We start from the raw sequence: 25,100 nt of genomic DNA on the forward strand, positions 1-25,100 counted from the left end.
GTTATGGGTCACGTGCCGCGCCGCCAGCCCGCTGTGGGGGCGGGGGTTGTCAGGAGGTGAGGCGCCGTCCTTCTGATAGGCTGAGGGTCACGTGCCCTCTCCCGCCCTCCTTCCCGCACGTGCCCGCCTGTCGGGCCGAAGGTGACGGTTGGTGGCCGCCATTTTTGTTTTGGCACCATCCGACTAAACACAATCACAGAGACTATCAATGGCCGCTGGGGGCTTGGCGCCTCGTTATCTCACCTACCAGGCGCTCTGCTCTCTTTGCCTGATGAGCTTCAAAGGTAAGGGCAATGCTCAGCTGCTCCCCCATACACCCACTATCTATTGGACCAAAGTCACCCCTTCCTCTTTACATCCTCAATTGGGGGGATCCAACATGTCCTAGACCTGGTCAACGGATACTGCTACCGCTGTCAGAGACCTCACGAAGGTTCATCGCAGAGAAAAAGGGCCCGTGGCACTCAGCCCAGTAAGGACTAATTAGCCCTTTCACTCCCTTCCAGGAGGCACAGAGCGACTGGCTCACACTTTGCAAAGTCTCTTGACGCCTACTTGGAAGTCACAGCCTACAGCAACTGGCCGCAGAGGTCTACAGCACAGAACAATGGCCCTTTGGCCGAGCGAGTCAGTGCCGGGCAAAAATGACTAAAAACAACAGATGCTGGAGATCACAGCGGGCCAGGCAATGCCCATCAGGAGAGAGCAAGCTAACATTTTGAGTCTAGATGACTCTTCATCAGTGAAAAACTAACCACCTAAATATTCTAATCATAGCCATGGCATGACAAGTGCATGTATAAATATTTATTGAGTGTGATGACAGTTTTTGCCTCTCCCACCCTTACAGGCAGTGAGTTCAAGATTCCCACCATCCTCTGGGTGATGAAGGTTTTTTTCTTACATCCCCTTCCAAGCCTCCTGCCCTTTACATTCAATCAATGCTATCAGGAACTGCCAGTTATGCAGACGTGTCCATTTGATTTTGCAAAGGTAACCCAACCCCCTCCCACCACTGCTGTCCTTCCCATTCACCTCCATGCTCCAAGAAAGCAATCTTTGCCATTCTGTGTGTTCTCGATTTATGTTTTATTTCCCCTCTTCTTCTCTACCCTCCCCACCCCACCTCCAGTCTTGTGATCTTCCCATGTTTTTAACTGAGTCTTACACTGGGTGCTTGGGAATCAGATAGCAAGGAATCACCCACTCCAAGTCACTGTCCAAAGGGCTTCTCAGCAGAGAATAGATGCCTCGCCGGCATCAGACAAAGTGTCAGATCTTCCTGTACTGCTATCCCCAGAGTCTGTTATCAATGATAAAGATTTGTGCGTTTCGTCTGTTCCTATTTTCCTGTGTCATTCTATTGCCCCCTTGAGCTGTTGCCATTCCTATGTTTTTGATACCATTCAAGAAGGGAAGACTTCAACAACAACAGCCTACATTGAAAGAGCACCTAGAATGTAATCCAGAACGTTCCAAGTGGCTTCACAGGCACATTATAACGCAGAGTGTGAAAGTGAGCCACATAAGGCCTGGTGACACGAAAAGCTCGGGCAGGGTTCAGATTGGTTTGAAGAAGTGTCAAATTGGAGGAAAGTAAAGCATAAGGAGGGAATCCTGGCATCTAGGACCCAGGTATCTGAAAGTATGAGTGGTGGGGATGCTCAAGAGGCCTGAATTGGAGGGCGCAGATATTTCGGATGGCGCAGGACCAGGGTGGGTTACGGGACGGGTGGGGGGGCGGGGGGGGGGGGGGGGGTTGCCAGTGGCGGTGGTGGTGGTGCGATGGAGGAATTTGAAAACAAGGATGATGAGAATTTCATGTTCATCTTGACCGGAATCTTATCTGTGTTAGTGAGCAATAGAATAATAGGGGAATGCGAGCTGGTGCAAGTTCACATGGGCAACAAAGCTCCGGATGACCTCAAGTTTTATGAAGGGTAGAATGTGCGAGAGCAGTCCAGAGTGCATTGGGATAGTTGAATCTGGATGTAATGAAGTCATAGATGAGGGTTTCATTAGCAGATGAGTTCAGATGGGCAAATTTGGACCAGATGTTTTTTAAGCCTGTAGCTCCATTGTTGTCATTACTAATAGTAGCCTTTTCTTTAATTCCTTTAATTTTATTTAGTTAGCTGAATTTAGATTTGACAGCAGATAAAGTAGGATTTTAATCCACACCTTTGGATCATTAGTTCGTGCCATCTGGATTGCTTGGTCAGTAATCAATTATATCTTGGAAGATAACCACTCTACTAATGTATTCCAATCTGGAGATTTATGTAAGAGTCTGGTTACCTTAAAAGGTGTAAAAAAAAGTAATTTACACACAAATAGACAGGAACACTTTAAAAATACATTTTAAAATAATGACATTTATTCTTGCTATTTTAGGTGTAATGGCTTCTCTTAGAATAACAAGCAATAGCACCTATGCTCATCAAATGATTGAACTTAGATGCATTTCTTCAGTTCCTGTCACAAGATATGAATGGATGAAAGGCAATGTCAGTGCTGTGACTATTTACAGACTGTCCAAAGACAATACCACTCTATATATTCCTGATGCTGTGTTCGAGGACTGTGGACTTTATATCTGCATTACAGAACATAATGGCAAATTACAGCAAGCAGAGTATGAATTAATTATTGATGGTGAGTTTTGATATGGCCCGATAATGACTGGTAGCTCTTCAAGTGGGTTGCCCTCCCAATCACACATATAATGGCTCAAGGCCTCAAATGGCCTAGTTGTTCAAAGTGCGATCTTCTCAGCCATTAAATCACCAGGTAAAATAGGAACTGGATGCTGTTAGAAATGCATCTTTTATCCTTGGAAGTTGGATTCAAATCCAGCCCAAACAACTGCTTTCTCTTTATTTTGTAGTTTACTGACTAGGGGCAGTAACTGTCTTTCAGAAATAACTCATTGGATGTGGAGTGTTTGGGGCTTTTGTGAAGATGTGATGAAGATTCTGTATACACATACTCATTCAAGTTTGCTTCGTCCTACACGTGGGAAGATACAGTAGTTCGAAGTAATTTATGTTTAGGAGGAAGAACACCAAGCAGGAGGAAAAACACAAACAGTTGGGGTCCGAATTCATAGCGGGAAAGGGTTTTGAAAATAAGAGGAATCTAAGCAGAAGTGCAAAGGTATAACGTCTAAAAAAGTGACTACCAAGGTGGAGTAGAGGGGACTGATCAAAAAGAGTAGTCAGTGTGGGTGTGTGAGAAACAGCAGCTGGAACATTGGGGTAGGCTATTCAGCCCATTGAAACTGCTCTGCCATTTAATACATTCACTGGTGATCAAACACATAAGAACATAAGAACTAGGAGCAGGAATAGGCCATCTGGCCCCTCGAACCTGCCCCACCATTTAATAAGATCATGGCTGATCTTAACACCTCAGTGTCTTTTACCCACACTATTCACATAGCCCTTTATGCCATTGATAATCGCAAATCTATCAACCTCATCTTTAAATATATTCAAAAAAGGGCAAATTAATAATCTTGTTATAGAAGTACCTTTAGGGAAGAGTGATTATAATGCGACTGAATATTACTTCGGGTTTGGAAGTGAAAGTTCAATCTGAAGCAAGGGTCTTATAGTCGAATATGGGAAATTATGAAAGCATGAGATACAAATTGGCTGAGGTAGATTGGGAAAATGCATTAATAGGCAGTGACAGTCTTTAAATAATTATTATATGGCTTACGGCACTATAGTTTCATACATTCCTTTGAGGTGCATAAAGTTAAAACGTCGCGCAACCATGGTTGACAAAGGAACTTAAGGATTATAAAAGATTCAAGAAAAGTCTTAAAAAGTACCCAAAAATAGCAATAGATTTGAAGATAAGGAAGTTTTTAGAATACAGCAAAGGAGGACCAAGAAACTAATAAAGAAAGGAAGAATAGAATACAATGCTTTTAACAAAAATGGAAATGTGTATGCCCATGATTTCTCATGTATTGCAAGATGTACATTCCACGTGTTCCCGCTGACTCACCATCCTGAACCTGTGGAAACGATTTATCCTACTTATACTTGTTGGTAACTAAACTTCACTTATGTTAACCTTATTTTCCTCTGGTGTTGCTTTACTACTTTAGTTTATTGATTTGATTTATTTAAATCCAAGTAGCTATTTCTCCTTTATAATTTTTTTTAAATTTTAAGCTATTTAGACTCATTTATGGTTTTGTGTAGACCCCAAGCTGCAGTGGTAATGTTGGGGAAAGTACTAAACAGGAAATCAGGGAGGGAAGCAGTAAAGGTACAACTGTAATTATAGGCTAGGGATGGGCAATACATGCTGGCCAGCCAGGGACTCATGCCCCTTGAGTGAATAACTATTAAAGAAAAATAAATGGACGATTTTAATCTACGTATAGATTGCGCACATAAAATCAGTAACAATATCACGGAGGAGGAATTCCTGGAGGGGGTACTGAATGGTTTTCTGAATAATACATTGAAGAACCAACTAGAAAACAGGCCATCCTAGACTGGGTATTGTGTAATAAGAAACGAGTACTTGGCAATCTAGCTGTGTGAAGCCCTTAATTTTTTTTTTATTCATTCATGGGATGAGGGCATCACTGGCTAGGCAGCATTTATTCCCATCTGTAATTGCCCAGAGGGTTAGAGGGCAGTTAAGAGTCAACCACATTGCTGCGGGTCTGGAGTCACATGTAGTCCAGACCAGGTAAGGATGGCAGTTTCCTTCCCTGAAGGACATTAGTGAACCAGATGGGTTTTTCCGACTGAGAGAGAGATAGTAGGTACTGCAGATGCTGGAGAATCCGAGACAACAAGGTTTTTCTGACTGTCCACAATGGATTGATGGTTATCGTTAGATTTTTAATTCCAGATATTTATTGAATTCAAATTCCACCATCTGCTGTGGCAGGATTCAAACCTGGTCCCCAGAAAGTTGTCTGGGTCTCTGGATTTAACAGTCCAGCAATAATGGCACTAGGCCATCACCTCCCCATTCTTCATTAGGATGGAGAGTCACGTGGTTGATTTGGAGACTAATGTCTCACATCTAAATAAAGGACAGTACGGTAGTATGAGGCATGAGCTAGCTATGATAAATTGGGAAATGTTGTTGCCTCCTTTCTTGGCACTGTGTTCGGAATGAAGCCACTATCTGCTTTCCGCGCTTCTTCTAAATTTGCTGCCTCCTCTCTCGGAATGCGTTCAGAATGAAAAGCTGGTGAATATAGTCTGAATTGATCCAGTCTCTCTTCATATGTCAGTCCTGCCATCTCAGAAATTGGTCTGGGAAATACTTGTTGCATTCCCTCCATACTAAAGTATCCTTCCTCATATAAGGAGCCTAAAAACTTTACATAGTGCTCCCAGCATGGTGTCACCAAGGCCCTGAATGGATTAGATAGGGTAGGTGCTGAGAGGTTAATGTCATGGGTCCAGGAATCTAAGAAGTGGGACAATCTCTGGACAAGGGATTGAGTTGAGGAAAAAAAATCTTCATTCCAAAAATGGTGAATCTTTGGAATTCTCTGCCCTAGCAGGTTGCGGATGCTGTGTCATTGAATCCATTCAAGATTGGGATAGACAGATTTCTGGTGTCTCAGGAAGTCAAGGCAGATGGAGAATGGGCAGGTAATTGGAGTTGAAGCTCAGAATCTGCCATGAGAGCATTAATGGCAGAGTATGCTCGACAGGCTGAATGGTCTACTCTGCTCCTCTTGGTTACATGTTCCATCTGTCTGCAAGATTCTTGAAGCCAAAGGGATTCAAGTATAATGCAATTTGGAGAAGAAAGTCAGATTTAATTTAAACGTCTCTATGAAGAACAATGGGCAAGTTTAGGGATGCCCTCTTGTTTAAATTACAGATATTTTCTGTAAAATATGATTCATTGTAGTTGAGCAGTGTTATTAGTTTCAATTGACAAGAAAAGTCATTTTGTGGAAGCATCTGAGAGCAGAAGATGCAGGAGAGTGAAAATAAAGTAGAATACAATAAAAAAAATTGATCAATTTCTTTCAAAATGTTTATAACATTTGTCAACAGATTAAATAGAAATTATTTACTTATTAGTTAATTGGCAACCTAAATAATGGTAACTTTAGAAGTAATCTATTGGTTTAAATACTGTAGGACATCTGATCTAAAAGATGATATATAAATGTATATTCTTTCATTATGTTACTGTATTTAGTCTCACTCTATCCTTTCTCTTAACAATTCCCTTCCTGTGCCAAAGCATAATTATGAAATACAGAATTATTAGTGTTGTGATTATAAAGCAGTGTTTTCTTTTTTTCTGGCATTACGTTACTGTTCTCCTAGGCATTAATGTACATTTTTAAAATATTACACAAAGAAATGTGAAATGTTCATATGTTGGATTCACAAGTCATTTTAGACTTAGGTTCATGAGCTTATCTGATGCAGCATTGGTCACTGCCAATATTAACGATATTGAGGTGTATTTTGTTTTTCAACTGCTTTAGGTATCCTTCCATATGAATATAGGATAATAACAACAGCTATCGCAGGTCTTGGGTGCATGCTGACATCAGTTAGTGCCTTCATGCTCTCAACTATATTTCGAAACAGAGGTATTAATTAAGAGATTTTTTTTGTATGCATATTGTGTGGGTTACTTCCCAGTATGAGTTGGAGAGGAAACCATGCTCTAATTGAGGTGGAGCTCAGAAAATTAAAAGCAAAACCCAGGTTGGGGAGATTATTGTGCAGCCTTTGTCACTGTGACAGAGTATGTACGCTGCATCATTTTGATCTTTCTCAAAGGCAGTATAAGTAGATCAAGAGCTTCCCAATGGACAATTCTGGATATGAACCTGCATTCACTAATTTGTATCACTCATGTTTTTTAACAATAAAACCATTTTCTTTGTCACTGTGTGAAAATGGCCATATAATCACTGTGTCAGGTCGCTTCCTCATAGCTCACATTTATCTGCAATTGATACTGGGATGGTGGATATTTAGAGTCCTGTTTTCAGAATTTCTGTTGTAATTCTGATTGTGGAAGGTTTTACTGTATCTTCTTAAGAATTTTGCACTTTTTATCAAGCTTTCCAATATGCATAAATTGTAATGTAATAACCCTTCTTTCATTTTCAAAAGATGAGTCTTGGTAGAGAAATTCAACTATTGGCTTCTCTTTTCTTCCTTGGAGTGCTCATTTACTGCTCAAAGGAACTTTGTAGAACCCAGCACCACTGCCCAAAAGAGATGAGTTATACAGTTCAGTGTCCTATACCTAATGTAGGATGGTGTATTGCAACTTTCAAAGAGAAATGTTGGTGGTTCATATCAGGTAGAGAGGCTTGACCAGTGATTCTTAAAGAGAATGCTGGAAATCTCACCGCAAGGGTCAGTTTTGTGCATTTCCTTTGGGAATAGAAAAACTGCGGGTCTGTCCTGTCGCCCTCCATAGTGTCAGCACTGTCTTGTCTACTGATGACGTGCAGCAAGGCATCCAGCGTGTTGCATTGGACAGATGCCTAAGTGCCCTTTTGGCTCTAGAACTGAAAGAAATGTAGGCTGTGGCAGTAATTCGATGATGGGGTGTGAAAACCTGAAAGACCTTTTGGCGGGTCTGTCTATGGCATTTTACACCAACAAATTAATGATAATTCAATTTCTGGTTTTGGTTTGAAATGGGCAGCAATGGTGTGGATTCCCAAGATACAATCTTTCAGCCCAGAGATTTAAAGGACAAATCTGCTAAAACATATTTTATCCTCTTTCCTTTAGATCAGAAAACACAGAAATTCCTGATTGCCCTTTGTGTGCTCTGCCTGATGTCATCACTGATATTGCTTGTAGCCGCAACCACTTTGTGGATCTTTATTGATGGTAAATGCTATGAATATGTTTTCCTTTATTGTGCTTCTCTTCAAGCATTTAATAAAATGTTGCTTATTTTACTGTTGAGCAAGAGGTTTAGATTAGAACCTTTCATGAAAGGATAGAAAGTAATATTGTAAGCTGTTTTCTCAAATTTCTTTCTTTAAGTAAACTCATTGACATTTAGGTTTGGAACATCTCAAGCTGCCTTACCTACCTGCAGGTCAGATATCACACAAAATTGTCAGGGAATAGAGAATATTTATTTACTTGCACTATGTTTCATTTTGTGTGGGCTGTTGACATAGGGGAAGGTTTTTATTTTTGAAAAGGCAGTAATTCTATACTTAAAAAAGAAAGGTCAATAAATCATTTAGGAAATGTGCGACTGACGGATCCATCAGAAATGTTCAAATGTTCATTGACTTTCTGCACATTTCTGTCCCTACCTTATGTTTTTCGTTTTTGTTTTGACTTTCAGCAAGTTAGTAAATTCTCAAGAGAATCTGCACTCACTAATGGTAAACTATATGGATTACGTGGTAGACTCCAAGCTGTAAATAATCTTATCCACTTTTGTGTGTCTCCTTGTGTCTGAGTGTGAATCAGCATGGTACTTGTGGTACCTTTTACAATTGCTGCACCTCTGGCCTTCCTGTAGTCATGCCAGATGTTGCAGGTTTGGTGTAGATGGTTCTTTAGCTGTACTGAAGCAAATCTCAGTGCTAACCTTAACATTGATTGTTGTGTGTTCCCAAGAAAAATGTAGCAGTTTGTAAGGCTCTCTTTCTTTCGAAGTGACCTTTATGGCTTGTGCCAAAAAAGTCAAGCTGGTATTTTCATAGACCTCGGGCAAGTCAAGATTAGGATTTTTCATAGTGTCGATGTGTGGAATTGATCTCCAGCTAAGGCAATAATGTCGTATTGATTTATCCTTTAAAAGAGCTGGATGTGGAGATGTTGGGTGCTATATTGAACAACCTGGTACTTAAGCTTCTACAGAAATAGAATTGTCATGCTGAGGAAATTGATTTGTTCTGAGATGAATAATGTAGACCACCTTGGATAAAAACAGAAATATTGTGAATACCCACTCAGATGTTCACTTTAACGATTAAAATGAAACAGCTTGGGGACTTAACCTGCTCCTTGGTCTGGCTGACTGCAGCAATAAATTACAGAGGCCAAGGGCACTTGAAACTAGTGTGGTTCGTCAGGCATTGATCATTTTGTTGGGGCCTGATCTGTCAATTTAACCTGAAGCCTGAGCATTGATGCCAGGAGCAGCAGCCAGGGCCAGGAGAGCCCAGCAAGGATAAGTTTTTAATTTTTTAGTTTCCTTGTGTGCGAGGATGGGGAGCAGCTGTGTTCCTCTGGCTCTGTAAGTAACCCTCAAATCTCCCTGACCTGGACTTTCTCCTCGAACACTTCAACTGATTAAGCCAAGGATGATTGCCATAGGACCCTGTGCAGGCCAGCCTCTGTCTCCCCATTTTAATAGTCAGTGAGCCACTTTCCAGTCAATTTATTGTGAAATCAGAAGTGTGTTTTAATGAAAGCCAACCATTAAATCTGGCCAAGTTTCTTGCTGCACTCAACCTTATGCACTTTTTTTGTAGTGTTCCTGGGAGTTAAAATCAAGCTCACTGTGCTCATCAACAACTATAAGGTGACAGTGTGGCTAGTATTATTGTGGTTACCATCAAAGAGTGCTTTTTAACCCAAATATCATTTTCCACAATGACTTTGTTAATAAACATCTTTTGCAGGTTGGTCAGTCGAATCAGTGGGTCTTCTAACAGTTTCACTTGTCTTCATGATAACACCAATGATAATGTATATTGGCAGAAGGATAGGTCCATGTAAACGGGTTTGGTCAAATACCTGTAAGTAAGAGGCTTAATTTTTGTGTATTATAGCTACATGCTCTAAGTATATGTATCATCTTTTCCTACTCGTATTAACAGCTATAAATTATATCAAGTGTGACAAAATGTAGCATCTTGTAACTTTTGACTGTAGCCTAAGATAGGCTTCACACTAATAAAAACTGAAAGAACTGCAGATACTGTAAATCAGGAACAAAAACAGAAGAACATAGAACAGTACAGCTCAGTACAGGCCCTTTGGCCCACGATGTTGTGCCAAATTTTGCCCTAATCCTAAGGTCTATCTAACCTCCACCCCTACCTTATACTATCATCCATATGCCTATCTAATAGCCGCTTAAGTGCCCATAATGAGGCCGATTCCACTACCCTCTCCGGCAATGCATTCCACACCCTCTACCTCTTTCTGAGTAAAGAACCTACCTCTGATGTCTCCCCTATATCTACCTCCAGTCACTTTAAAAGTATGCCCCTTCATAATAGCTACCTCCACCCTAAGAACAAGTCTCTGGCTGTCCACTCTATCTATACCTCTGATCATTTTGTACACCTCTATCAAGTCACCTCTCATCCTTCGTCGTTCTAAAGAGAAAAGCCCGAGCTCTCTCAACCTTTCCTCGTAAGACCCTCCCTCCATTCCAGGCAACATCCTGGTAAATCTCCTCTGCACCTTTTTCAATGCTTCCACATCTTTCCTGTAATGAGGCGACCAGAACTGGACACAATACTCCAGATGTGGTCGAACCAGGGTTTTGTATTGCTGGAGCATAACTTCACGGCTCTTGGACTCAATCCCTCTATTGATGAAAGCTAACACACCATACGCCTTCTTAACAACTCTATCCACCTGGGTGGCAGCTTTCAGGGAACTGTGGACATGAACCCCAAGATCCCTCTGCTCCTCAGCACTGCCGAGAATCTTTCCGTTAACCCTGTATTCTGCTTTCAAATTTGTCCTTCCAAAATGAATCACCTCACACTTTTCAGGGTTAAACTCCATCTGCCACTTCTCAGCCCAGCTCTGCATCCTATCAATGTCCCTTTGTAACCTAGAAAGCCCTCTGCACTATCCACAACGCGACCCACCTTCGTATCCTCACGAACTTACTAATCCACCCTTCTATTCCTACATCCAAATCATTTACAAAAATCACAAATAGAAGAGGACCCAGAACAGATGCTTGTGGTACACCACTTGTAACTGAGCACCATGTTGAATATTTTCTGTCCACTACCACCCTTTGTCTTCTAAAGGTCAGCCAGTTCTGAATCAAACTGCCACATTTCCCCCTATCCCATGCCTCATTACTTTCTGCATGAGCCCACCATGGGGAACCTTATCAAACGCCTTACTTAAATCCATGTATACTACATTCACTGCTCTACCTTCATCTACGTGTTTGGTCACCTCTTCAAGGAATTCAATAAGGTTTGTGAGGCATGATCTACCCCTCACAAATCCATGCTGACTATCACAAATCAAACTGTGCCTTTCCAAGTGATCAGAAATCCTATCTCTCGGAGCCCTTTCCAATAAGACTAACTGGCCAGTTAATTTCCAGGGTTATCCCTGTTCCCTTTTTTGAACAAGGGAATGACGTTTGCTTCTCTCCAATGTTCCGGCACTATACCCGTGGACAGTGAGGACAAAAAGATCATCGCCAAAGGCCCGGCAATCTCTTCCCTCATTTCCCATAGAATCCTTGGATAAATCCCATCAGGCCTGGGGGACTTATCTATCTTCAAGTTCCTCAAAATTCCTAGTACATCTTCCTTACTAACATCCACCTCCTCTAGCCTACCAGCCTGTTTCACACTATCGTCCCCTACAGCTCGGTCCTTCTCAGTTGTGAATATCGAAGAAAGGTATTCATTAAGGACCTCTCCTATCTCTTTAGGCTCCGTGCACAAATTCCCTTTACAATCCTTGATCAGCCCTACCCTTTCTCTGGCCATTCTCTTATTCCTCACATACGTGTAAAAAGCCTTGGAGTTTTCCTTGATCCAATCTGCCAAGGTTTTCTCATGCCCCCTGCTGGAAAAGCTCAGCAGGTCTGGCAGCTTCTGTGAAGAGAAAATCAGAGTTAACATTTCGGGACCGGTGACCCTTCTTCACACTAGTTTTGTTGAAGTACAGATTTAAGTAGCAGATTTGTTATGGTGTTACGTATTTTATGCTATAATTTTACTCGCTATCACATTCATTCAATTTTATTGTGGAAGTCTCGAAGCTCCTGTGTCTAGAATTGCTAACTATGATACAGTTCAACAGATTGATAATCAGACTACTAATCCTTCCAACACCTCCCCAAGTGGGGAAAAACATGTTTGATGATACCAAGCAGTCAATCAGTTCTGTTGTTACAAGTCCATTTGTATATTGGTAAAATATTATATGCTGTGGAACGACAGCTCCCAGCTTTTATAAGATAATGAAATTGTAAAATAATTGGTTGCCAACACTGTTTGTAAGTACATCCACAGTTCTCTTTTGACTAATTTGTGCTGCTTTTTGAGTTCTGATTTCCTCCTTTGATACTATAGAACAGCTTAACAGTCAGGAATAGGAGTAAGCCCCTCACTGCTGTTCTGCTATTCAGTTAGATCTGTAGATCCCTCCTTTTATCAGGCATAGTTCTATATTCACTAACAATAATCTATGCATCTCCATGTTAAAATTTTCAATTGCCCATCTTCTAGAGCCTTTGTGAGGAAAATAATCTAGATTTTCCTACCTTTCTGAAAGAAAATGCTTGTGATTTCCCTCTTAGATGGCCGATTCCAACTCTAATTTTAAGATTATGTCCCCTTGTTCTAGATTCCCATACCAGAGGAAACAGCTTCAGGCTGACAGTGTGGTGGTGCACTTTCATGTACTGGAAGCTACATATTTTAATACACAGGGCTCTATTCTTTGCAGACAGTAAGAACATGTAGGTGCAGTACACCTGTTTCAGTTCAACAAAATAGGTGATATTCTTGATAGTCAAGAGTCCACCCGCCTGGTTTAAAATTTAGACAAAGGCTGGCAGTTAACTGTCAAACATTATTAATTGGTGCATTCTACATAGGAATACCTCTACTGAGTGGAATCCACTTGTCAACCATTCAAAACTCTCCTCTTATACAATATAAATGTTGGTTTTCCCCTTAAATTGATATTCTCATGAGTAGTTCTGATGAGTGCAAGACAAAAAGCTTTGATAAAATGTGCCTTTGTTCAGCAATATTCAAAAAACTTATTGCTATCCAACCTATTGAAGCTTTTTAACACTTTAAACACCTGATCTCTATATTTAGAGGAGCATAAACCAAGTTAATACAGTTTATCCTCATAAGTCATAAGGAGGACTAAAAAGATAATAAAAAGACAGAGAAAATAAACTGAGGGCAAACTAGCAAGGAATATGAAAGCTGACAATAACAGATTCTTTAAATATATAAAAAGAGAGGTCAAAGTGAACATAAGCCTGTTAGTAAATGAATCTGGGAAGATGGTGTTGGGGAACAAGGAAATTGCAGAAGTGTTAAACTGATATTTTGTATCAGTCTTTACAGTGGAAGAGTCAATACAGTGTGGAGCTGGAGGAACACAGTGGATCAGGCAGCATCAGAGGAACAGGACAGTTGGCGTTTCGGGCCTAGACCCTTAAAGACTGGGGAGGGGGCAGGGAGCTGGGAAATAGAGAGAAGAGACAGGGTCTGGGGGAGGGTAGGTGGGATGGAGATAGGTAGATGCAGGTAGGGCTAGTGGCGATTGGTCAGTGGGAAGGGTGGGGCAGATAGGTGGGGAAAAAGATGGACAGGTAGTGTCAGGTCAAGGAGGCGGGGCTGAGAGGGATGGTTGGACATGGGATGAGGCCAGGAGTGGGGAGATTTTAAAACTGGTGAATTCTATGTTTAGGCCATCAGGCGGAATATGAGGTGTTGTTCCTCCAGTTTGCATGTGGCATCATTGTGGCACTGGGGGAGGCCCAGGATGGACATGTCATCAAGGGAGTGGGAGGGGGAGTTAAAGTGGTTAGCGATTGGAAGGTGTTGATTGTAGCATGCAGAGCTCAAGTGCTCCGCAAATCTATCACCGAGTCTACATTTGGTCTCACCGATTTAGAAGAGGTCACATCGGGAGCATCAGATACAGTAGACCAGATTGAAGGATGTACAGGTCCTGTCGGATATGGAAAGTTCATCTTCCGTTTAATGGAACTTGTCCTTCTCTCCCGCAGGCCCAACCAGTCCCCCTCCACTGACACCCTCATCCACTTAACATAACTTGTCCTTGATCACCAGACCATCATCTCTCAGACCATCCATAACCTTATCACCTCAGGAGACCTCCCACCCACAGCCTCCAACCTCATCATTCCCCAATCCTGCACCACCCATTTCTATCTCCTTCACAAAATCCATAAACTGACTGCCCCAGTCAACCCATTGTCTCTGCCTGCTCCTGCCCTACTGAACTCATCTCCACATACCTTGACTCTGTCTTCCCCATGCCTGGTCCAGGAACTCCCCACCTATGTTCGGGACACTACCCATGGCCTCCACCTCCTCCAGGACCTTCAATTCACCGGCCCCCAAAACCTCATCTTCACCATGGACATCCAATCCCTGTACATGTATCCCCCACGCAGATGGCCCAAAAGCCCTCCTTCCTCTCCTGCAGACCCAACCAGTCCCCCTCCGCCGACACCCTCATCCGCTTAATGGAACTTGTCCTTACACCAGTTTCAAAATCTTCCCACTCCCGGCCTCATCTCAGGTCCAACCCTCCCTCTCATCCCTGGCTGCTTGATTGGACACTACCTGTCCATCTTCTTCCCCTTCTTTCTGCCCCACCCTTCCCACTGACTGATCCCCACTACCCCTACCTGCGTCTACCTATTGCCATCCCACCTACCTTTCCCCAGCCCCATCCCTCTTCCCTCTATTTATTTCTCAGCTCCCTTCTCCCTCCCCAGTCCTGATGAAGGGTCTAGGCCCGAAACGTCAACTCTCCTGCTCCTCTGATGCTGTCTGATGCTGCCTGACTTGCTGTGTTCTCCCAACTCCACACTGTATTGACTCTGACTCCAGCATCTTCAGTTCCTGCTATCTCCTCTTTATAGTGGAAGATACTTCAGACATCCCATTAATACTGAAGAATACGGGGAAGGAATTCAGGACCATCACTATCACTAGAGAAGTAGTATTGACAAACCCTGGCCGTAATGACTTGCATCGTAGCAACCTGAAAGAGGTAGCTACAGAGATAGTGGATGCATTGGTTGTAAATTTCCAAAACAAAACATTGCATTCTGGAGAATTACCAGAGGATGATGAAAACTGCCAATGGGACACCCCTATCCAAAAAGGGGACAGAGGTAAAGAGTGGGTAACTATAGGCCGATTAGCCTAACATCTATTGCCAGAAAAGTATTCAAATCAATTACTAAGGAAGTAATAGTAAAACATTTGGAAAATTATAATCTAATCAAGCAGAGTCAGCATGACTTCGTGAAAGAGAAATCCCATCTGACTAATTATTTTTAGAGATTTTCAAGGAAGACTCAACCAGAATGGAAAGAGCAGAACCAGTAGATGTATTTGAACTAGCAGAAGGTGTTTGACAAGGTACCTCACAAAAGGTTAAGTTATAAAATAAGAAATCTTGGTGTTGGAGGTAGTATATTGGCGTGGGTGGAGAATTGGCTAATGAGCAGGAAACAGTGAGTGGGGAAAAGGGGTTCTTTTTCAAGTTGGCGACCTAGCCTGTGGGTTTCCACGGGTACCTGACCTGGGACCACAACTGTTTACAAAATATATCAACGACTTGGAGGAAATAAGTGGATGAACTGTAGTCAAATTTGCAAAAGACAAAAATAAGTGGAAAGGCAGGTTGTGAGAGGATATAGACAACTTCCAGAGAGATATTGATGGGTTAAGTAAGTGGGCAAAAAGTTGGCGAATGGAGTATAATGTGAGAAAATGTGAAGTAGTTCATTTTGGAAGGGAGAGTTAAAGAGTAAAACGGAGAAAATCTGCAGAAAGCTGCAACACATGGGGACTTAGGGGTACTTGTGCATGAAACACAGAAAGCTAGCGTACAGTCGCAGCATGGAATCAGGAAGGCTAATGGAATGTTAGCGCTTATTTCAACGGGGTTTGAATATAAGAGTAGGGAAATCTTACTGCAGCTGTATTAGATACTGGTGAGACAACATCTGGAGTACTGTGAGCAATTTTGGACCTCTTTCATTTGAGGCAGTTCAGAGCAAGTTCATGAGGATGATTCCTGGTATAGAGGGATTGTCTTATGAGCAAAGGCTAAGCAGGTTAGGACTCTATTCACTGGAGTTTAGAAGAATGAGATGTGATTTCATTGATACATTTAGGATTCCTAAGGGGCTTGTCAGGGTTAAAACTGAGAGTATATTTCCCTTCATGGGAGATTCTGGCACCAGAGTGTACAATCTCAGAAGAAATGGGGTGCCAATTTAAGACTGAAATGAGGAAGAACTTCATCTCTGAGGGTTATGAGTCTTTGGAACACCTTGCTAGAGAGAGTTGTGTATATTTAAGGCTGAGATAAATTCTTGATTAGTCAGAGACTAATCAAGAATTTATCTCAGCCTTAAATATACACAAAGTTGAGGGTTATGGAGAAAGGGCAGGAAATGGACGTGAGGAATGTCAGATCAGCCATGAATCTATTGATTGGTGGAGCAGGCTAGAGGGACTGATTGGCCTACTCCTCCTGTTTTCATATGATCTTAAGTGATATGTTGCACAACTAATGGACTGTTTACTGAAGTGTAATAACTTGTTTGTATTTTGTAATCTGACATACACAGAAGGTAAATGTGGTTGCTACTTAATAACATCTTATTAATATTCTTGTGTTTGGCAGGGTTACCTATTCTAGTTGCTATGTTCGTGCATATAACAATCATCACGACCATAATTTTGATTATGAAGAAGTATGAGTACAGTGGTGAGCATAGTCAGTCAATTTTATTGACTAGAACAAAAATATCTTAAACTGTTTCTAACTTAGACATGCAAGATTCTGCATGAAGGGGAGATTCTGGATTTAGATTTATGAAACAATATTTTATTATCTGGTACAGATTTCCATCATTTCTTGCTACCAGATCTGGGTCTCTTCACTCAGAGGTAGTGATGATATCACTGCACCACAAGGACAAAACAATATCTTTATATTTCCATATTCAGACGTGCCCTTACACAACTGAATGGTTTCATGGTATTTTTCACCTATTAGCCACCAAAGTAAATCACCTGTGTTTTGCAAGTAATTAATTTATGTGCAGAGCCCGTTTAAGATTGATTGATTTATTGATTGATTTATTTATTGTCATGTGTACTGAAATACAGCAAAAAGCTTTGTTTACGAGCGGTACAGGCAGATGGTGGTAGGCGAAGGATGTACAGATCAAAAAGACTTAGCCAGAGGCATACAGGTTATATTGCACAGGGCATGTGCTAAGCAAAATCAGTGTTACCAAGATCAACATTATTTGAGACTAGAGAGTCCATTCATCAGTCTGATAACGGCTGGGATGAAGCTGTTCCTGAACCTGCTGGTGCGTGTGTTCAGGCTTCTGTATCTTCTGCCTGATGGAAGAGGTTGTAGGAGATCATTACTGGAGTGTGATGGGTCTTTGATGATGTTGGCAGCCTTTCCATGGCAGCGAGCCATGTAAATGGAGTCCATGGGTGGAAGGTTGGCTTCTGTGATGGTCTGGGCTGTGCACACCACCTTCTGTAGTTTCTTACAGTCTTGGGCAGAGCAGTTGCCATACCAGGCTGTTATGCACCTGGACAGGATGCTTTCAGTGGTATATCTTAAAAGTTGGTGAGGGACCTTATGGACACGCCAAATTTCCTGAGCCGCCCGAGAAAGAAGAGGCGTTGTTGGGCCTTCTTGACTGATCCATCTATGTGGGAAATCCATGACAGGTTGTCAGTTATCATCACTCCGAGGAACTTGATGCTGTTCACCTTTTCAAACTCAGTTCCATTGATGTAGGGCAGTGCAATGACACAAAGATGAGGGAGAAGTAGAGAAAGAGGGAGGGAACCAAATCAAAATGAAGCTGGAAGGGATAAGAGCAAATATTTCCTAATCAATCTGTTCAGAAATGTTATTGTGCAGCTCTGGAGCAACTCGAGCCTCATAGTTCGGGGTTAGGAACACTATAACTGCACCACAAACACCCTTGTTAGGAATCAGAGATTTCCATTTCCTTGAGGAGATTGAGTGCTCCCTGGCCTGGTTTGGGTTAGGAGTTTTCCTGCCACCTGTATCTAGTTAGTTTACCTGCTTCCATGTTCTAGGGTGCCATCCTGCTGGCATTGACTGAAAACTTCTGAAATTGTGAGAACCCTGTACCATTAACAAAAGGCCCCACTAACTTTAAAGGTTCCTACTCCTGATCCTATCAATTCCACACCACCAAGTTGGATGACAGAGGAATGCCTACATTAGTTAAATTAAGTTGAACACAAAAGACTCTGTCAGGTTGGCAGAAGTCGTAACTCATGCTACAACTAGGCAGGAATTAGTGACTGCTTTAATATACAAAGTACAATTTCTAATTTAACTGTAGCCTTCTTTGTTAACAACAGATAGTCTTGTTGGTACCTATTATTTCACTGAAACAGAAACTTCAGTAGCATCTTGATTTTGTTCATAGTTCTTTAAGCTCACTATTTCTGTTGTTAAAATGCAAATTCTGATATATTTTTATTGTGTTTAGAGGAAGGATGTGCTTCTGAATGGCCCTTGATACACAAGTTATTTGGTGCTGTTGCTTCACCGTTTGTGTTATGTCTACTTGTCTTCGGCTACAGTAAGTATTGCAAGTATCAATGCTTGCCCATTACTGATCTGAAGTGAAAAACTTGAAAAGACTTTACAGAAGTGTTGCGTTAAAATTACGTCAGAAAATTACTGCTCAGTAGAAGGTTGTGAAAACAGATTCATAATTCTTCCACCGCCTTTTAAAATGCTATATTGCACACAATTAGACCTGCTCCCAGGCCACTGCCATTGCCACCCTGAACTACCTGGTATTTATCCTTCCCTGCTTCAGAATTTACCCACTGATTTGTGGCTGAGTGCTACACTAAATGGATTTGTCCATTAACTGTAAGGAAGATACTGCTGTTACCATTTCTGAACCTTTTTCAAAATGTTCCCTTCTTTAGTGTGGAAGAATTGTGTTTATTAACTTTATGAATTAAACAGATAGTTCCACTGAATTGTTACAGTGCAGGAGCAGGCCATTTGGCCCATTGTATCTGCATCAGCTCTCCAAATGAGATCCCACTTAGTGCCATTGTCCTGCCCTTTCCCCATTACTTTGCACATTATTCCCTTTCAAACAACAATTTAATCTGCACTTGAATACCTTGATTGAAGCTGCTTCAATCACACTCTCAGGCAGTGCATTCAAGAATTTAACCATTCATTGCGTGAAAACGGTTTTCATCATACCACTTCTGCATTTTATTTCTGTTTCACTTTATCCTGAGATATTTTTCTAGCTGTTGCTTTAGAACTATTTGAAACTACTACACAGAAATTCCCCCTTTATTCAAGGTATACAGAACAGTGTTTTCTGTTCTTTGCTCTCTATTACAAAACTTTTCCTGCTTTTTCTTAGAAATTTTCTCTTTAAACAAAACATTCAATGCTGCAATCACTGTTACAATTTATCCTACTTCCTTCATTATTATTGTCATAGTAATTTGCAGCAGATTAGGAGACCATTTGGTCATCAAGTCCTTGTTTCCTTCATGACAATTTTAAATCGAAGAATCCCTTATCACTGATTCCACAATGAGAGCCATGATGTGGAGGGGCTGTTTTTGGACTGGGGCGGACAAAGTCAGAACTCACACAGTGTTGTGTGACTTCTGACTTTGTCCACAATGAAACATAGAGTATATTGAGAAAGTGCATCAAAATGTATTATAATTTTAAAACAGCTTTTAAATCTTCATTGTTACAGTGGAGAGAGTCCCATCCCTTAAGTCATTCCTCATGATCACAACTTTTCCTTTCCGAACGGTTTCACTGGCTTTTTGGTCATTTTTATAGTAACACTCCAACTCTGGCCAGACTATTACTTTGTCTAAATTTTTCATTGCTCCTTTACTATGACTTTAACAACCAGTATTTGCACTTTCAGAAAATTAAGTATTTCCTTTTTCTTGTTTGTTGATATCTTTCAGCATCTGGCCATCTTCATTAAAGCAAAAGAAGTGATATTTACCTAACAAATCCTCAGGTTCTCACAAAATACTACACAGCCAGCAAATTATATTTTAATACAGTGCCTGTCCTTCTGCAAACAAGCATGCTGCAAACAACAGTTTACAAAATGGAAAATATTTCAAGTAACTGATAAATCTAAAGTAAAAACAGAAAAGCTGGAACAACTCAACAAATGAGTTGAGTCCTTTGGGTGAATTTTTATCCCCGCTTAAGCAGGTGCAGAAGTGGGCACACATTAAAACATAGTGCTGCTGGCAGGAGTGCCATATCCCTGCACCATAGATGTGGAGGGTGGTAGGGTTGCCTACCTGCAAGCAGTAGACAGTCTATGGTCCTATTAATGGCTACTTGAGAGCATAGACGGGGGCTGACTGGAGTGTCTAGTCAGTCTCCAGGTTCCTGCAGGAAACTCAGATGAGTATTCTGAAGAAGGGTCCACACCCGAAACGTCAGCTTTCCTGCTCCTCTGATGCTGCCTGGCCTGCTGTGTTCATCCAGTTCCACACCTTGTTATTCTCAGACTCCTGCATCGGCAGTTCCTACTATCTCTCAGACAAGTGAAGTGGCTGGGAGGCAGCATTCTGGTGGCAGACTGGGGACTCAGTGCTGCAGTTGAGCTCCTTTGTGGACAAAGGTCAGCATATAGAGGAATTGCCAGCACTCATCCCCACACCAAAAAAATGACATCCCCACTCACTGTTGGAGATTGGGTGATTCTATTTTTCATGCAAGTAAATCACGAGCAGTGTTCCCTGTTGCTGTTTCCAAGCTGGAGGGCATCCTATTGATTGTATTGAGGCCACCCCCAGGCCATTACAACTATCCTGATATGTAGCTCTACCAGTGTGCTAAACAGCTCTGGCAGTGTAAAACTGGGTATCCACATGGTGCTGTGCGCCATTAGCAGCAGAATTATATTAAACCACAGTTTGTAATCACGTGACCCAGCACATCCTTCACTCTTCCATTACTGTCAAGCAAGGGGATTGACCCTGATGCAATGAAAGAGTGCAGGAGGGCATGCCAGCACTAGGTATACCTAAAAATGAGGTGTCTACCTGGTGAAAGTACAACACAGGACTACTTCCATGTCACACAGCAGAAGCAGCAAGTGATAGATAAGGCTACGTTATTCCACAACCAATTCCCTAACCAATCTATGCTCTGCAGTTCTATCACACCCAGTTGTGAGTAGTGGTGGACAGTTAAACTCCCCACTGGAGGAGAACACTCCACAATATATCAATCCTCAATGATGGCGAGCCCAACACATCAAAGACATTGCTGAAGTATTTGTATCCATCTTCAGGCCAGAAGTGACAAGTGCATGATCTACCAAAGCCGCCTCCTGAGGTCTCCAGGATCACAGTCAATTGTTAGTCTTCAGCCAATGCAGTTCACTCCAAGTGATACCAAGAAATGGCTGAAAGCTCTGGATACTGCAAAGGCCATGGGCTGTGACAACATTAAGCAATAGTATTGAAAACTTTTGCTCCAGAGCTTGACACACCCCTAGCCAAGCTTTTACTGTACAGCTACAACACTGGCATCTACTGACAATGTGGAAAATTACCCAGGTATATCCTGTACAGAAAAGGACAAAAGCACAGGACAAATCCAACCCAGCCAATTACCACCCCAACTGTTTATACTGAATCATCAGCAAGTGATGGAAGGCATCATCAACAGTGCTATCAAGTGGCACTCACAAAGATATAATCCATTCACTGATGCTCAGTTTGCATTCTGCAAATGCCACTTGGTAGCTGACTTCATCACCGCCTTAGATGAACTCCAGAGGTGAGGTGAGAATGACAGTCCTTGACAGTAAAACAATATTTCACCAAGTGTGGCCTTATGGAGCCTAGCAAAACTATAATCAATGGGAATCAGAGACAAAACTATCCTGTTAAAAATTGAAAGAACTGCGGATGCTGTAAGTCAGGAACAAAACAAAGTTTCTGGAAAAACTCAGCAAGTCTGGCAGCATTTGTGAAAGAAAAAACAGAGTTAACATTTCAGATCCAGTGACCCTTCCTCAGAATCATTAACTCTGTTTTTTCCTTCACAGATGCTGCCAGACCTGCTGAGCTTTTCCAGCAACTTTGTTTTTGTACAAAACTCTCTGTTGGTTGGAGCCATACCTGGCACGAAGGTTGTGGATTGAGGTACAGTCATCTCAGCTCCAGAACATGCTTGCGGAGCTCTTCAGGATAGTGTCCTAGGTCCAACCATCTTTAGCTGCTTCATCAGTAACCTTCTTAAGTGGGGTGTTCGTTGTGCAATCATCAATGTTCATTTGTGACACCTTATAACTGAAACAGTTCATGTCCATATGTAGCAAGGTATGGACAAAAACCAAGGGCAAGCAAAATTCACTGCAAACAAGTGCCAAGCAGTGACCATCTCCAACAAGAGTGATTCTAACCATCGTTGGCATTACCATCTCTGAATTCCCCACTAATATCCTGGTTCAACCATATACATACTGTGGCTGCAAGCAGGTCTGTGGCAAATAACTCACCTCCCATCTCCCTAATACATGACCACCATGTATAAGGCTCAAGACAGAACTTTGATGGAATACTCCCCACTTGCTTGGATGAGTATAGCCTCAGCAAAACTCAAGAAGCTTGCCATGATCCAGCCCATTTGATTGGACCACACTTCACTCCCTCACCATTGACACTCCGTAGAACCAGTGTGTATTATCTGCAAGATGCACTGCAGTAACTTGCCAAGGCTCCTCTGACACCTCCTTCCTAAACTGTGACTTTCACTGTCTAGAAGGACAAGAGCAACAAATGCTCAGGAAAAACACCACCTCCAAGTTCCTCTCCAACTAACATGCCATCCTGACTTGGAACTGTATTACTGTTTCCTCATGGTCACTGGCTCATAGTCCTGGAACTCTGTCCCTAAAAACACTATGTGTGGCCCTACACACCAGGGTCTGCTATGATTTGAGAACATGTGAACATGTGAAATAGAAGTTAAAGCAAACTATTTGACCCCTCAAGCCTGCTGCACCAATCAATAATATCATGGCTGATCTGTTTGTGTTTTGAAATATAATTTTCCATTTATCCCCATAACCCAGTCAGACATGAACTACTCTGTCATACCTTCATAAAGTAATTATGAATAATTATTTACTTATTATGCTTGAACAATGGTTACCTCAGTACATAAAGATTTTTTAAATCTATATACAGAAAAGCCAGATCTACTGGCAGAACAGAAGCCTGCAAGACAACAAACAGAGATTGCTGCTACCATCACTTCTGCCTCCACTACTGGTGTTGTCATGCCAATCACTGCTGCCAGTGATTCTGTATCTACTTCCGTCACCACAGTATCCACATGGGCCACAAGTTCCAGCTTTGTCACCAATGCCATGTTCACTAATATTATCGATTCCTCTGCTGTCACCAGTCTACCCAACTGTATTCATGTCACACCCAGCACAGATACTATTCTCATCAAAATCACATCTTCTTCTACCCCTGCAACCAGCATCACCTCGAACATTCCCAAGAGCACATGTGCTGACACTACCCTTACCACTGCTGTCATCCACACCACTACCCTTGTCACTCCTACCAAAATCACACCTACTACCCTTGCCACCACCCGACCCACCAATACTTTGACTGTGGCTGTTACACCAACTGTCACAACACCCATCACCTCCGGGTATTCTGCAGGGCCTTATCCTGTGATAGTCACACACGATGAACTGGCACAGCCGTCCAACTCCACACCAGTAGTTGTGGCACAGCAGGAGGATGAAGCATTCGCTGGAACTTCTGGAAGGCCACAAAGACGTTGGCGTGTACCAGTGCGTAGTGTAAACACAGCATCACAGCAGGATCTTCTGGCCCTGATGTTCCATGATGAATTCTCCAGGGTACAGCAGCTGGAAAATCTGAGTGTTGGAGGCCTATTTAGTGACATGCAGTCTGCCATGGCAGACATGCAGGCCTCCTTCCATACTGATTTACACAATGTACACACAAGTATGCAGTCAGGCATTGTAGACCTGGAATCCAAAATTCAGAGAGGGCTTACAGGATTGCAGAGTGTCTTACAGAGTGGCATAGCTGAGCATCTAACAGCTGTAAGGACAGGATTAGGCAACATTCAGGATGTTCTTTGCAGAGGCTTGTCAGATATAAGGCACACTGTTCACAGTGGCCTAACCCAGGGAGATTCAAGCATTCAGAAAGTACACGCTACAGTGTTAGAGGGTTTAGCTCAGATCAGTGAGGAAGCTGACTCTGTAGTCAGCCTCCTCACTGAAGTGGTGGACAATCAAAGCTCTGCACAGTTCAGCAGGACCGAAGCCTTTGAAACACCAGGTGACTTAAGAGAACAAGAAGTGAACTCAGAAACTAATGAGGGTGTAGCTTCTATTGAAACTGGGTTCACCAAATGTGCTTCAGGTAGACCAGCCCGTACTTCCTCTGCCAAAAACATCTCAATAACTAAAGAACTATTGGTGCCCACAAGAAGAAGTTTACGAAAGAAAAAGTGGAAGGGTAGAAAATATAAATAGTAACCACACATTGTTTAATAAAATTACATTTTTCATGAAGCTTTGACTTACATTCATTATTCAGTTGCATTTTCATGTGTATTGGAATTGTTGAAAGCTATGTCAGAATGCACTGAGTGTTATATTCCAGACTTGTTTTACACCTGGGACAATTTAGAATGTTCTATTTGTCCATATCAATTAGTTTTGAATTGGGTTGAAATATTTCCTGTGTTGATGTAGTTTGACGTGAAGTTTGAGTAAATTGTCTCTCGTTTCTCACTGTAACATTGCTGTTTGGAAAGATCTGAAATGATACTGCCTGATGGCAATGTTGTACAAGAGATGCACTGCAAGTAGTTTGCAACCATTTTCAGGGCATGTAGAAAAGAAAGCTAATCTAGAGATGCTGTAAGATCAATGTCAAGTACGCGAAATTAAGCTCTATAACTCCAAACTATGTGGCGCAGAGACAGGCCCTTCAGCCCACTGAATCCATTCTGACTCTCCAAAGATCAGTCCAG

At 41.9% G+C, this 25,100-nt stretch overlaps 1 protein-coding gene across 1 annotated transcript; it reads left to right on the forward strand.

The window, feature by feature from the left end:
* Window positions 1-17: 17 nt before the first annotated feature.
* LOC125486970 lies at window positions 18-24,597 on the forward strand. Its single transcript, XM_048616632.1, has 7 exons — window positions 18-284; window positions 6,497-6,604; window positions 7,770-7,871; window positions 9,632-9,748; window positions 16,644-16,727; window positions 18,517-18,609; window positions 23,255-24,597. The coding sequence occupies exons 1-7, from the start codon at window positions 209-211 to the stop codon at window positions 24,595-24,597; spliced, it is 1,923 nt and encodes a 640-aa protein (XP_048472589.1). The 5' UTR covers window positions 18-208.
* The last annotated feature ends 503 nt before the right edge of the window (window positions 24,598-25,100 follow it).

This window comes from Rhincodon typus, chromosome 35 (assembly GCF_021869965.1).
Source record: "Rhincodon typus isolate 14 chromosome 35, sRhiTyp1.1, whole genome shotgun sequence".
In the NCBI taxonomy this organism is placed as follows: domain Eukaryota; kingdom Metazoa; phylum Chordata; class Chondrichthyes; order Orectolobiformes; family Rhincodontidae; genus Rhincodon; species Rhincodon typus.

Coding starts and splice junctions, on each gene's coding strand:
- LOC125486970 (XM_048616632.1), top strand. CDS start 209: ATGGCCGCTGGGGGCTTGGCGCCTCGTTATCTCACCTACCAGGCGCTC. Junction 6,605..7,769: donor AACTATATTTCGAAACAGAG/GTATTAATTAAG, acceptor TCTTTCCTTTAG/ATCAGAAAACACAGAAATTC. Junction 9,749..16,643: donor ACGGGTTTGGTCAAATACCT/GTAAGTAAGAGG, acceptor TGTGTTTGGCAG/GGTTACCTATTCTAGTTGCT.